We start from the raw sequence: 15,363 nt of genomic DNA, 5'->3' as shown, positions 1-15,363 counted from the left end.
ATATATACAATATATAGTATATATACATACTATATATTGTATATATTATATTGTATATATGTATTATATATATAGTATATATATATTATATATTTACACAATATATATTGTGTATATATATAGTACATATATATATATATATTGTGTGTGTATGTGCATATATATATATATATATATTTTTTTTTTTTTTTTTTTGAGACGGGGTCTTGCTCTGTTACCCGGGCTAGAGTGCAATGGCACTATCTCAGCTCACTACAACCTAAACCTTCACAGCTCAAGTGATCCTCCCGCTTTAGCCTCCTGAGCAGCTAGAAGTAGCTGGTACCACAAGTGTATGTCATCAAGCCCAGGTAATTTTTGTATTTTCTTTTGTAGAGACGAGGTTTTGCCATGTTGCCCAGGCTGGTCTCTAACTCCTGGGCTTGAGGAATCACCTGCCTCAGCCTCTCAAAGTGCTGGGATTACAGGCGTGAGCCACTGCACCAAGTGCAATTTACATTTCTATTATAACAGTTCATAAATGGTAATTCATTATCATTTGTCAGCTTCAAGCCAATGAAGACATTACTAAAAGTAACATTAGTTAAAATCTAAAAAAGAGAAAGACGTCAGGTGGATGGCTCGTGCCTGTAATCCCAGCAGTTTGGGAGGCTAAGGTGGGTGGATCACCTAGGTCAAGAGCTTGCGAGCAGCCTGGGCAACATGGTGAAACCCCATCTCTACTAAAAACACAAAAATTAGCCAGGCATGGTGGCACGTGCCTGTAGTCTCACCTACTTGGGAGGCTGAGGAAAAAGAATCGCTTGAACCCAGGAGGTAGAGGATTCAGTGAACTGAGATCGCATCACTGCACTCCAGCCTGGGCAACAGATGAAGACTGTCTCAAAAAAAGAAAAGAAAAAAGAAACGAAGTATCTATCTACACATAAATGTTTTAGGTTTTCCATATTTTGGCATTTTTTTATTTTATAAAGTATTACTAGTTTACAGTTAAGAAGCAATTTAAATTAAGATTTTAGTTTATTTTTGCAGATGGACAACTATACACACAGATTTTCAGTGAATAATGGTTTTGTTATAAATTCCCAGCCTAGCAAGATTTACAAAATTTATTTCAGATCTTTCCATTTACACATTTACAAATTCTGACTTGAATTTTTTTTTTTTTTTTTTTTTTTTCTGACAAAGACAAAGTTTCTCTTTGTCACTCAGGCTGGAGTGTAGTGGCGCATTCTGGGTTCACTGCATCCTCTGTCTCCGGGGTTCAAGTGATTCTTCTGCCTCAGCCTCCTGAGTAGCTGGAATTAGTTGCACACAACCAGCCTGGCTAATGTTTTGTATTTTTAGTAGAGACAGGTTTCATCATGTTGTCTAGGCTGGTCTCAAACTCCTGACCTCAAGTGACCCGGCCACCCCAGCCTCCCAGAGGGCTGGGATTGCAGCCATTAGCCACTGCACCCGGCCATCTGGTTAGGAATTTTTAAAAACACCAGGTGAAAACCCAATTATGTCTTCATAAGGACTCTCTTTCTCCAGGTAGGAAATTATGCTCCAAAATGCTGAGACATCACTTGATGATAATTAATTCCCACAAATTGATTTTTTAGGAAGATCTTTATTTAAATTAATATTTTCTAATCACCCATACCATATAATAATTTCCACTTACTTTCAGGCTTTGCATCTGCTGCAGTTTGGCGCATGCCTTTCAGTTGGTTTTGTACTCTTTGCAATCTCTGCACTGCATGAAATAGCTTTAAAATACAATTAAATCGATTACTTGCTTAGTCTATTGAAGCTTACCTCTCTTTTAGGCAAGCAATGGAAAATACAAGTTCCATATAATTCTTACGATATAAAAGGAACAAATAAGAACTCAGAAAATTCCCATATTAAACCCAAAATGTAACTGGTTCTCTCAATACCTTTTCACTTAAATTTTTTAAAGAAGTTTTCAGAAATTTTTATTTATTCAATTTGCAGATTAAGGAAAAATACTTATCAAAGAAACACAGGCACCAGGTTTTTCTTGTTATACATGGTTTTCTTTTTTTTTTTTTTTTTTTTGAGACGGAGTTTCGCTCTTGTTACCCAGGCTGGAGTGCAATGGCGCGATCTCCGCTCACCGCAACCTCCGCCTCCCGGGTTCAGGCAATTCTCCTGCCTCAACCTCCTGAGTAGCTGGGATTACAGGCAGGCGCCACCATGCCCAGCTAATGTTTTGTATTTTTAGTAGAGATGGGGTTTCCCCATGTTGACCAGGATGGTCTCGATCTCTTGACCTCGTGATCCACCTGCCTCGGCCTCCCAAAGTGCTGGGATTACAGGCTTGAGCCACCGCGCCTGGCTGGTTTTCTTAATTCTAAGTAACGTTAACATTCTCACAGAGATGTTTCAGAATCACAAGCAGATGCCAAGTAACCATTCAGGGCTTAGGCAATGCAGCTTACTGCTGCAGTGAAATTACTTCAATGCCAAGTCAAGTGCCAGCAGAGCCAAACATCTAAACTGCTGATTTAGTAGTAAATGATGCTTATGTGAAATATATTTTTAATGTATAAGTCTACTCAGATTTTTAGATTTTTAATAAGTAAAAGCAGTAATTTCTGAGCAAATTATTTTTTCTTTAAGGCAAAGTTTAAAAACATGGAGTGTAGGTGATTTTGAGCCTTTTCAGGACTTATTTGCCATTGCAGTAAATTGCAGAGGGTACTATGATCAATGGAATAAAAAGAATGGTCTCATAGCCCTGGAATCTAAAGGCATCCTTCAGAGATTCTAGAAATTGTATTAGCAGTTAATCTTACTGTTAACATTACAATGACTCTTTTGTAATGTTGGAGCAATATGAGGTAAGCATAGGCCAAAAGACAATGTATAGATACAATTCAGAGTGTAAAACCCAAAAAGTAGTATTGTTGCTGCTGTTGGTGCCACAAAATATTTATCTTAATTAAAAGAGTATTCCGTTATGTTAGCAAAAAGAATGTGAACGTCTACAACTCTAAAACTCTTTTCTTTACATATGGATTATCAGAAGGAACTATTTCTTTTGTATTGAGAACATAAATGTTTATGTGGATACCTGATTCTTTTGTTCCTGTTTCTGTTGTGCAAGATATTCTTCTCTCTCTTTTTCAACTCGAAATTGCCGTGCTATTTTAAGCATCCATTGATGATTCTGAGCTGTCTCCACCTACAGTAAGGGAATAAGTAGTGCATGTTACTGTCAGGTTTGAGGAAAAAAATTAGCATGTCATGTGACTCAGACATCCACTTATCATTTCTTTTTGGTAAACAGTACTCCCTAGAGATGACAGTAAAGCTCCAGACTCCAGGTCCTTGAAAGTGTTGGGCTACTGCCTAGGGAGATTCCCTTTCCGTCAGTGTTATTTGAGTCCATCCTCAGATGTACACTCACGCTTGGCTGAATCTTTATTTGCATTCCTAAATCTTTGCAAGTCCTTGGGACTTGGGGCCAAAGTCTTACAGGGCTAATTCTGCCTTACCCTTTTCTTCAAATGTTCAACTCTCTTAATGAGCTGATCCTTTTCTTCTTCCATTGCACTGATATCCTAAAAAGCGGCAAAGAAGACATTATCTCAGTCTGTAGGATACAGATAAGCTTTTATTTTGATTATGCATTTAACATTTTCATCATTTATAAGCCGAGCATGAACAACCAAGATCCTCTTTTGGATTAAGGTCATTTATATTTTTCCCCAGGGCTCTTTATGCAGGGTAATTTTTTTGGCAGCTTGGTGTTCATCTAGAAATGCAACAAAAATCAGTTATAACACAGCAAGGTACAGCTGCCAACCAGCACATTTGTGTTCTGATTCCAAATATGGGCACATGATTTTTGAAAAATCTTCTATAATGGAAAGTGTGCAGGTCTAAATACATGAGCAACAGCTGCTGACATCCCATCTGCTCTGTTAAATATCAAACCATATAGTCTGCCAATTTTCCATCAAAATTATTTTTAAGGCTATGGTATTTTCAAGACATAAATTTGTGCCTGGTTTTGCCAATTAACCAATTCCCTCTCTGAAAATAAAGACTTTAAAAACAAACTTCCTTCCTGTTAACCAGCTTCATAGTATTTTGTTATGAAAACAAACAAATAGGTCAGGCTCACGCCTGTGGTGGCTCATGCCTGTGATCCCAGCACTTTGGGAGGCCGAGGTGGGTGGATCATGAGGTCAGGAGATTGAGACCATCCTGGCTAACGTGGTGAAACCCCGTCTCTACTAAAAATACAAAAAAATTAGTCAGGCATGGTGGCACACGTCTGTAGTCCCAGCTACTTGGGAGGCTGAGGCAGAAGAATCACTTGAACCCAGGAGGCAGAGTTTGCAGTGAGCCGAGATTGCACCACTGCACTCCAGCCTGGGCAACAGAGCAAGACTCCACCTCAAAAAAATAAAATAAAATAAATAAAAATTTAAAAACTCCTTCCTAAATCTAAAAAACTAATAGCGTAACTGCCACAGTAATACTAAAGGTAAAATAAAATATACGTGGTAGCCAGTATTGATAGAATTTGGAAAAATGGGCACTCTTACTCATTCCTGATAGTATTGTACTGAAAAACAGTATCAAAAGTCTTAAAATGCAGCCAGGCCAACATGGTAAAACTTCATCTCTACTAAAAATACAAAATTAGCTGGGCATGGTGTTGAATGCCTGTAATCCCAGCTACTTGGGAGGCTGAGGCAGGAGAATCACTTCAACCTGGCAAGTGGCAGTTGCAGTGAGCCAAGATCACACCACTGCACTCCAGCCTGGGCAACAGAGTGCAACCGTGTCTCAAAAAAAGTCTTAAAATAAATGTTCATCCCTTCTAGCCCAGTAATTTTATTAGCTGGTGATTTGTCCCAATAAAACATTCATGAAAAGTCATCATCTATAAAGATTCTCATTAACGCAAGTTATGTCTAAAATTTGGAAACAACAAAAATGTATGAAGATTGATAAATAAATCACAGTGTAATACAATGAAAGTCATTAAAAATTATGCAGAAGAATGTTTAATGACATGAGTAAAAGTGCTAATATGACATTATTTGAAAGAAGCAGATTACATTTATCTACAGAATACCAAGAAAAAGATTTAAATATATTTATCAAAACGTCAACCATAGTTGTCTCTAGAGCATGAGATTATGAGTGAATTATTTTTTCTTTTCTTTTTTATTTTTTTGAGAAAAGGTCTCACTCTGTCACCCCGCTAGAGTACAGTGGTACAACCACAGCTCACTTCAGCCTTGAACTCCCAGGCTCAATTGATCCTTCCGCCTCAGCTTCCTGAGTAGCTGGGACTATAGGTGTGCACCACCAAGCCTGGCTAATTGCATGTGCGTGCGTGCGTGCGTGCGTGCGTGCGTGCGTGCGTGTGTGTGTGTAGACAGGGTCTTGCCATCTTGCCCGGGCCGATCTCAAACTCTTGGGCTCAAGTGATCCTCCAGCCTCGGCCACCCAAAGTGTTGGTATCACAGGCATGAGCTACCACGCCTGGCCTACTAAAGTATTCTTGAACATATGATTTGTAGAAAATTTAGAAAATATGATTAAACAAGAAATAGAAGCTAGGTGCAGCAGTGGCTCATGCCTATAATCCCAGCACTTTGAAAGGCCAAGGGGGGAGGACAGATTGAGCCCAAGAGTTCAAGACTAGCCTGGTCAGATGGTAAAATCCCAGCTCTACAAAAAAAAATACAAAAATTAGCTGGGCATAGTGGTGTGTGCCTGTAGTCCCAACTACGCAGGAAGCTCAGGCAGGTGGATCATTTGAGCCTGGGAGGTCAAGACTGCAGTGAGCTGTGATCACACCACTGTGTACTCCAGTCTGAGTGACAGAGTGAGACCCTGTCTCTAAAAAAAAAGTAAACAGTGGAAAAAAAAAAAAAAAAAAGGAGAAAACTTTAGTAGTAATGAATGAAATTAAAACACAGACTCTAGGTTCTTTTTATTATCCTGGTTTACTTACAGGGTATAATGGAGGAATAGTAGATGGACATCTATCATTCTTCTTCCGTACTATAAGTAACTACTCATTGTGACTTTACCACAGTCTCATCAATTTCTTCAGTAAGGAACTACCAAAGGTCCCACAAAATAAAATGTGCCATTTACCATCACTAGTCTCCATACAGTCTTAAGACTCATACTGAATTAAGCAAAAACAAAAATGCTAAATCCAATATTATTCAAATCCCCAAAATTCGTTACTATGTTTTCTTTCCTTTACCTTTCTTATTTCTGCTGTAGAAAATCCAGATGTCTTGAGCTGCTCATATTCTTTATGCAAAGTTTTAAAGGTTTCCATTAACTCTTCATACTAAAAGAATATGTTTATAAATTATAAACTAGTAACTAGATCCAGTTGAGTTTTCTTAATCAGGTTATCTACTAACTCACAGTGATTACTCAAGTCATTGTAAGAACAGCATTAAAAATACAAAAACATATCCTTAAACATTTACATAGCATACAAAAAAGTATATCTCTACCATTACAACAGTAAATACTTCTATATCTCATTCTGGTTACTTTCCCACCTCACACTCTACACTCTAGCTATGTTGACGTCTGAGTCCCTGAACACTCCCTGTTCTCGCCTCAAGCTTATACATCTATGACTCCCTCACCTGTAACTGAAGCAACATCTATTCATCCTTCAGGTCTTAATGTACATTCCACTATTCTCAGAGAAGCCTTCTCTGGCCCTGTATCTATCCTATCAGAGTAGATATCATGGACAATTATAGCTATTATAATTTCCTGTCTGTCTCCCACCATTATATAGTGAGAGCCAAGAGGAAAAGAATCATATTCATCGTGTACAGCCCTGTATCCCTGGGGCCTAGCACAGTGCATAACCCATGTAGGTGTTTAATATAAGGTAGTTGAATGGGCCAGGCATGGTGGCTCACACCTGTAATCTTAGCACTTTGGGAAGCCAAGGCAGATGGATCACTTGAGGTCAGGAGTTCAAGACCAGCCTAGCCAACATGGTGAAATCCTGTCTCTACTAAAAATACAGAACATTAGCTGGGCACGGTGGCACACACCTGTAATCCTAGCTACTCAGGAGACTGAGGCAGGAGAATTGCTTGAACCTGGAAAGCAGAGGTTACAGTGAGCTGAAATCGTGTCACTGTACTCCAGCCTAAGGAACAGAGCAAAACTCTGTCTCAAAAAAAAAAAAAAAAAAGTTTTGTTGTTGTTTTTGAGACAGGGTCTCACTCTGTCACCCTGGCTGGAGGGCAGTGGTACCATCACAGCTCATTGAAGCCTCAGCCTCCCTGGGCTTGCTTAGGTGATCCTCCCACCTCAGCTTCCCAAGTAGTTGGGACTACAAGCTTATGCCATCATGTTGGGCTAATTTTTGTATTTTTTGTAGAGATGGGTTTCAACATGTTGCCCAGGCTGGTCTTGAACTCCTGAGCTCAAACAATCTGCCTGCCTTGACCTCCCAAAGTGCTAGGATTACAGGCATGAGACACTGTGCCTGGCCAAAAAGTTATCTTGATGAGGAATTACAAGAATAATATTTTTCTTGATCATATCTTATAAATCTACAAATTATTAATTCTACAATTCTTCCTTCGGAAAGATAATACACATTTTTATTAGGATCCCTGAAATGACTGGCTAAATGTATAAATCATTATATATTACAAATCACTGTGTGTGTATATCTCTTTCTCTCCATATATATATACATATATATATGGAGAGAGAGAGAGAGAGAGATGCCCACCAAATATGCTTCAAGATGTCTTTATTATCATTAATTCTTTCATTAATTAGCTGAGCATATTTAGCAAAAACTTAATCAGGCAGGGTACGGTGGTTCACGCCTATAATCCCAGCACTTTGGGAGACAGAAGTGGGCGGATCACAAGGTCAGGAGTTCAAGACCAGCCTGGCGAATATGGTGAAACCCCATCTCTACCAAAAATTAGCTGTGCATGGTGGCAAGCACCTGTAATCCCAGCTGCTTGGGAGACTGAGGCAGGAGAATTACTTGAACCCAGGTGGTGGAGGTTGCAGTGAGTCAAGATGGCACCCGTGCACTTCAAGTAGCCTGGGCAACAGAGCAAGACTCTGTCTCGGAAGAAAAAAAAAAAGACTTAACTTCCTCTAGATAAATTAGTTTTTATCAGATTTGTCAATGGTGGGAGCCTAGGAAGGAGAAAGTACACATTTACACTTTTCTATTTCCCACATTATGTAAAATATTCAAAGGTAAGGACAAGTAGACAGGTGGTCTCATTCTGCTGTGCTTCTCCCATGGCAACTACTGTGACATCTGACATAATTATTTGCAAATATACTGCCTTAAGAAATCAATATTGACCTATTCTGAGTTACTGCCACACCCAAAATTGCACAACATATGGATAAAAATAAAAATAATCGGCTATTGCGACTCAATCCAAATACTGAGTTCACATTAGAAGTGACTATACAAAATCTGGAAGAAAATAAAGATGGAGGCCGGGCGCGGTGGCTCACGCCTATAATCCCAGCACTTGGGGAGGCCGAGGCGGGTGGATCACGAGGTCAAGAGATCGAGGCCATCTTGGTCTACATGGTGAAACCCCGTCTCTACTGAAAATACAAAAAAATTAGCTGGGTGTGGTGGTGCATGCCTGTAGTCCCAGCTACTTGGGAGGCTGAGGCAGGAGAATTGCTTGAACCCAGGAGGCGGAGGTTGCAGAGAGCCGAGATCGCGCCATTGCAATCCAGCCTGGGTAACAAGAGCGAAACTCTGTCTCAGAAGAAAAGAAAGATCGATAAGACATGACACCTGTCTCCAAGGACCTCAGAATTTATTGGGGAAGACAGACTGACAAACTATTCACAACAATTTGGCAGAAATCAGTCTATGTAAGTGCTAAGGAATAAAAGTGTGAAACATTAAACAGAAGCACTTTTTTAAAAAAAATCAAAGTCCTTTTAAATCTAAGCCTAGTTTCTTTCTCCCTACAGTCTTTGGCCAAAAATGTGCTTAGGGATCTCAGGATCAGAAGCCAGACAGCTAGAATCCTCAGTACTCAAGAGCTTTAAGATCTTATGCCAGAGCAGAGTGATGTTCCAAAACTCTGGAGAGAAAGGTGCACTGAGATTTCAAACTCTGGAATCTATCTCTACCCTCTGTCTGATTGGGAAGTCCTTTGGGACTGCAAGCCTAGCTTCTTTGCCTGCTTCTTTCCAGGGGCTCAAATGTTCCAATTTGCCTGGGATAGTGTCAATTTAAACCATTTGTCTTGGTGTAATTGTTACGATAGTCTGTTTCTCTCTAATTTGGATAACAAACTATGTAGTCACTTTACTGATGAATAAAGTACTATGTAGACTTAACCCAGTATCATATCTACCCACCACTGCTAAATAATAAATTATTCTAAAACCTGATTATCAGGTTTTTTTTTCTATTCACATACTCCTATCAATGAAATGATATTTGTGTGCAAAAGCCATTATCTTGAGATGTGGCCACAGTTGAACATTGCAACTATTACAAGTTCTCAGTGATGTTCTGGCTGAGATTGACCCAAAGGTCAATCTTTTTATCTTCTTGTGCCACTTGGAACTACAAAGACAGCAAATAAGAAAGATTAACATGTATCTGAATAGCACACCTTGAAATCCATTACAGTTTCACTGCGCTCTTTATGCATTATTTACCTGTTTATTGGTGTCAGCCACGGTTTCATCCTGAAGAAACTCAGTTGGTACCTCAAGTTTTATTAAAAAACGAGCTAAATACGCTCTTTTCTTCAGTTCATTAGGCCTCTGAAGAAGCCAGTGGAGCACTGGGTAAATTACAGGTTTACTTCCAATCACCAAACCCTGACGAAAAGTACTCCTAAGACAGAGAAACACACACACACTTAACAGTAAACTTTGAAGAGAGATAGTATTTGTTCAAAATGCTATCTGATTCGCAATTCCAAACTGCTTTCTATAACATTCTTAAAAAGATAAATTCAAAGCTTTTTTTTTTTTGGAGACAGAGTCTCACCTCATTGCCCAGGCTGGGGTATGGGGTATAGCGGCACAATCACAGCTCACCACAGCCTTAACCTCCTGTCTCAGGTGATCCTCCCACTTAGCCTCCCAAGTAGCTGGGACTAGAGACACCAACTATCATGCCCAACTGATTTTTTTTTGTATGTTTTATAGAGACAGGGTTTTGCCATGTTGCCCAGGCTGGTCTCAAACCCCTGAGCTCAAGCAATCTACCTGTCCTGGTCTCTCAAAGTGCTGGGATTACAGGTGTGAGCCACCGCACCCAGCATTACATCACTTTTCAAAGTCTACTTTTCTTCTCTGACTTGTCTTCCCTTTCACCTCACTCTTCACCCTGAACCTCACTTTTAAAAGATTATATATATATATATATATAAATAAAATAAAAAAATTAAAAAAAAAAGATTATTTTGAAACTTGGTGATGTTCTCAGGCCATCAAATATCAAATTAAGGAAACCAGGTATTATCTAAAAAGATTGATTGCAGTATATGAAAGTTTGGATACCAAAGCATAATTTAAAAAACTCAATATACGATCAGATTCTTACATGTCTGTGGCATTTCCTGAAGGTTTGTATTTAAGAATACCAAGAAGGTTCAACATTCGTTTGGCTGTTTGCTCTGGCATCTCCTCTCTGATATCCACAAGTTGCTAACAAAGAAATTGAAAAAATATGTTATTGTTGTACATGTAACAAAGGACAATATTTAAACTCACTGACAAAATTGTTCTGCTAGAGCTTAACGGCACAATGGTCTCTTCATAAAACAGATTAAGGATAGAGGCCCCCAGATTCCAAGTGAGGGTGCACCCAAGTCAAATCAAGATTCATACTAAGAATGTTAAGTTTCAAAAAAAGTATCCAGTGGAATGGACCAGTGTATGAGAGACATGAGCTAACTTGCAACACAATAAAACCTTTTGTAAAAGCATTTTCATTCCCTAACCAAATCTATTTATGTCTGGAAGTAGAGAAGTAATTTCTAAATAAGGTACTAGTAGATAATTTAATTTTTGAGCTATCAGAGAAACATTATGGATCATTTACTATTACTTTACAGACATGGAAAATAAGGCCCAGAGAGGTTAAATAATTTGCCCAAGACACACAGCTATTTAGAGGCAGAAACTGGCTTTCTGCTACCCATTAAAAAGAAAGAGAAAACTCTTACCTTTGGGTCAATCTCAGCCAGAACATCACTGAGAACTTGTAATAGTTGCATTGGCTCCAAGGAATCAAACGTGATTAAATTATAGTTCTTCCTAAAAGGCTCCTTATTGAGACTGTCCACAATGAATTTAATTTGATCACTCATAATTAGGTCTTATAACTAAAGAGTAAAAATAGAAAAAAAATTCCTCAATACTGGTAACAAAAATTCCGGGAAAAAATCAGAATTAAGTTCGTAAAACCCAGGCATGAAAAGTATAATTCTACATGGCACATGAAAAAGGTTTTGTTGAAAGAATTCCAAGTATAACGGCTTTTTTATGAAAACTGCAGTATATACTGTTAATTTTAACATCAAATGTGTTGTATATGCATCTGGTGTAACAGTAATTATCTGAGTTCATGCGGACAGATGAATAACAAATCCTACCTACATTAATACCTCTCCCATGCAGTTGCATAATTTCTACCCAGGAATTAAACATCTGTTAGGCTGTAGACATGCATGTGAGATGTTTCCCCCAAATCTCCCAAAAAACACTGGGAGATTTTTACTTTAAAATTTAGATTTCCAGTTTCTCTTGAAAATCAGATCTGGCAACTGTGGGCTCACATTTGTGCGTGGCCACAAGCAACTGCAGCTGAGGAGAAGCTGCACACTTCAAGTGCTCTTCATCCATTTCTGTTATTGGTGTGGCCCATACAAACCCACTCTGCTGCCCTAGAGTCATTCAGGCTTTCATTTCCTTTGGCCTTCAATGAGGCAACAGCCTCCTGTTGTCTGATCTCCACCTCTCCCCATTCCAAATCATCTGTAGGCTCCTTATTGCATACAAAACACAGTTAAAACTTTTTGGATTTCGAGACTCTTTATGATCTGGCACAACTTATCCTTTTTCAACTTATTTCCAAATTGTCACCTTTCTATCCCTTCAAACTTCAGCGTGTAGAAACAGTCACTGCTCCTTAGTTTTTCCATCACTCTGCCTTGAATGTTGCTTTCTCTGTCTAAAATGATGGCTCATCCTTCCATCATCTTCAGAGGACCAAACCCCTCAACCATCTTTCAAGCCATGCCCACCAAATGCCAGTTCCCCCAGGAAATCTTTCTCAAGCTATCCCCCAGGTTCTGCAGCAGAGTGACAACACCTGTCCTCCATAGCTGACCACACTTTATCTGCACTTCTCTCCTAGTATTACTTTTGAAATTGTGCTATTCTTTAGGTACACAACTCCTCTTCCCTGCTAAACTGTAAATTCCGTATCTGTGTCCAATTCCATTTTGAACATCCACTATGTCTAAAACAGTGACTTCTTTCACTAGATTGAATGAATTTGTTCACAGGCCCAAGGCCAGAAACAACATAAGACTAAATCTAAAGGAAATCAGGCTGGCAGTGAGAGAGATCATAACTTTTTAAAAAATTGAGTATCTAATTTCTTAATTGCAGAAATAGCCTTACCTAGGTAAATGCTTTAAGGATTAAAAATTAATTAAAAGGCCAGGCTTGGTGGCTCACACCTGTAATCCCAGCACTTTGGGAGGCCGAAGCAGGTGGATCATTTGAGGTCAGAATTAAAAAATGGATTGCTGCCAGGCGCTGTCTCTCACCGCTGTAATCCCAGCACTTTGGGAGGCTGAGACGGGAGGATCACTTGAGGTCAGGTGTTCGAGATCAGCCTGGCCAACGTGGTGAAACCCCATCTCTACTAAAAATACAAAAATTAGCTGAGTGTGGTGGTGAATGCCTGTAATCCCAGCTACTCTGGAGGCTGAGGCAGGATAATCGCTTGAACCTGGGAGACAGAGATAGTGCCACTGCACTCCAACCTGAGCAAAAGAGCGAGACTCCATCTCAAAAAAAAAAAAAAAAAAAAAAAAAGATATGATTACTTATCCACAACGATGAAAAATTATGCACAAATATTATTTCTAAGAAATTATCAAAAGATGATAGAAAGGACAACCAACATGGCTTATAATAAATCTGAGGTTTCCTTTAAGCTATAAAAAGAAAATCTTTACATAAGTTTTTTTCAAAATCCACATTAGGAAGTGTTACTTTTCCACTGTTTAAAGTATTTTAAGTAAAAGTCCACGTCATAACCTTTGCCTGCAGAAATATGTATTTCATTTTAAATGATTTAGAAATTATCTAAGGGTCTATTCTCTTTTCCCTTAAAAAAAAAAAATCTGGATAAACCAGCAAAATGTTCCCAGGAAGGCAAAGAAACTTCTTGGGTTCCCCGCAAGTCGCCCGCCAGCCAGCAATGGTCACTCGATAAGGACAAGGATGTACCGAACAGGTAGGCTATCCGTGCCCAGCGGTCTCTACGCTCTAAAATTAGCAAAAGCAATTACTGTCCCTCTTCCAGCGCGAAGTTGCCGCGCTAATTTCGAAGCACTCACCCACAAACGAGCCGCAAGGGGCGGGGAGCAATGAAAACCAGGACGTGCGTGTTCTCTGGCACAATTTGGGACAGAAACCGTGCTGCCCGGGTCCCAGACTGGCACAAGCGTCGACCCGCAGCCTCCTGGGAGTCCCAGAAATAGTGTCCCCCACCCCAGGCTCGGGACAGAGGACAGGGGACCCCACACCTGACCAGGCCTCTCGCGGGGGCTGCCCTGGGCCCCTGGACTGTTCATCCAGCCAGGAAACTGCCTGGATCCGCACTAAGCCCAGCAAGGGCAGGATCCCCTAACTGGGGGCTTAACCGCGACGACTCCTTCCACCTGCGAGGTGCTGCACCAGAACCAAGAGGGGACAGGAGCTCTCTCCTATTTCGGGTTCAGGGGAATTTCCGACCGCGAATTGGCGAGGTTACCTCAAATTCTCCTCAGGAAACCGTTTCCCCACCCCCCCAGGAGGCACTCGGGCTTAGAGGGCTCCTAGAGACGAGCTCCTTGGCAACGGTTGCTAGGCCGTGGCGTTGCATCACTTCCGGGGGTGCGCGCGCGCTGGGGGCGTGGCTTCAGGCGGAGCTGGGCGGAGGGGCGCCGGGCTTACTTGCAAAGCGTGGCCGCAAGCTGAGCCACTGCGGAGAGCTGAGGGTGTTTGGGACTGTTACTCCGACCTATACGCGCTACAATAACCTTTCCGAAAGTCCTGCACTTTGCAGTTTACAAAATACTGTCCACATGATTAACTTATGTTGAATGCCTGTGCTGTTTCATTCATTCATGCGCCAAACGTGGGTGATGACTTTTTTTTTTGTTTTTGAGGCAGGGCTGGGTGGCAGGGGGGTTGAGATGAGCAAGCATTTGGCCTGAGTTTCAAATTTAGGTTTTTGACGTAAGTATCTCCAAATTAGGTTATGCATAGGAACAATTGTAGTGAGACTCTGGCAGGATTAAAAGGAGAGACATTCATCATAGAGATTTCAGCTTCTGTGTCACATTACTGGGCCACATTGCCTGTACTGGGAATTAATTTTTTTTAAACTCAGTAATTTTTTAATATGCTGAGAGCCTGAGAGGGGGTGCAGGAGAAGTAAGTGCCCTAAGGTTCTTTTGGCTTCTGAGTGGGCTTTCTTAAGCACCTGCAGAAATAAATTCTCCTTGTGGTCTTCATGGAGTTCACATCCCGTGCAGAAGTCAGGGAAATCTTTGTGCCCAGTCACTGATGAGGTTTAAAAGTCTACTGGAATTTGCTCTAGCTGGTTTGTGGGAGACCTTAGTTGGCAAATGGTATTTTAAACCAGCCCTTATTAGCCTAGAGACCTCAATACTTTGTGCTATCAGCTGGTAGTGAAAGAAAGAGAAGGGGGAAAAAAAGTCAAATTCTTGATATCTTGAAAACAGTTGCCTGCTCAAACAGCAAAGAAGAAAACAACTATAGCTTTAGCATCAGACTTACCACACACACAAGAATAGCAGGTTACATATTAGGCATTTCCTATATGCCCTGTACTATGCGGACTGCTGGGAATGCAGAAAAGCAGGACTTACCTGCCTCTGCCCTCATGGAGCTGACACTCTAGTGCTGGCAGAGATTATGAAAGGAGCAACACCAATGTAACTGAGATAAATGCTGTAACAAAAAGACCCAATGACTCGGAGCCCAGATTAAGGGCCTCAAGTTTATCTGGGGAGGGAGGTACCAAAGGGGCCATACCACCAGGAAAGTCTCTGTCAAATTGAG

At 40.4% G+C, this 15,363-nt stretch overlaps 1 protein-coding gene across 6 annotated transcripts in view; it reads right to left on the bottom strand.

Annotated features, from left to right (window-relative positions):
- The window catches only part of IFT81 (intraflagellar transport 81), a 93,242-nt gene extending 79,095 nt beyond the window's left edge, over positions 1-14,147 (bottom strand). For 5 of the 6 annotated variants that reach the window (XM_032301296.1, XM_032301316.1, XM_032301324.1 and 2 more), the window contains exons 1-8: positions 14,044-14,147; positions 11,223-11,383; positions 10,598-10,701; positions 9,703-9,883; positions 6,254-6,343; positions 3,510-3,575; positions 3,086-3,196; positions 1,670-1,754 (exon numbers count right to left, since the gene is read on the bottom strand). In XM_032301296.1, coding sequence (XP_032157187.1) covers positions 1,670-1,754; positions 3,086-3,196; positions 3,510-3,575; positions 6,254-6,343; positions 9,703-9,883; positions 10,598-10,701; positions 11,223-11,366 — 781 coding nt within the window. In that variant the 5' untranslated portion in view covers positions 11,367-11,383; positions 14,044-14,147. Of the gene's footprint in view, positions 1-1,669; positions 1,755-3,085; positions 3,197-3,509; positions 3,576-6,253; positions 6,344-9,702; positions 9,884-10,597; positions 10,702-11,222; positions 11,384-13,456; positions 13,459-13,627 lie in introns of all 6 variants that reach the window. The other variant, XM_032301306.1, reaches the window with a different exon arrangement.
- Between the last annotated feature and the right edge of the window lie 1,216 nt (positions 14,148-15,363).

This window comes from Sapajus apella, unplaced genomic scaffold (genome assembly GCF_009761245.1).
Source record: "Sapajus apella isolate SASKATOON/1434 unplaced genomic scaffold, GSC_monkey_1.0 scaffold2, whole genome shotgun sequence".
NCBI classification, from domain to species: domain Eukaryota; kingdom Metazoa; phylum Chordata; class Mammalia; order Primates; family Cebidae; genus Sapajus; species Sapajus apella.
The sequence above is the reverse complement of the archived record's forward strand: the minus strand, read 5'-3'. Positions and strand labels throughout refer to the sequence as shown.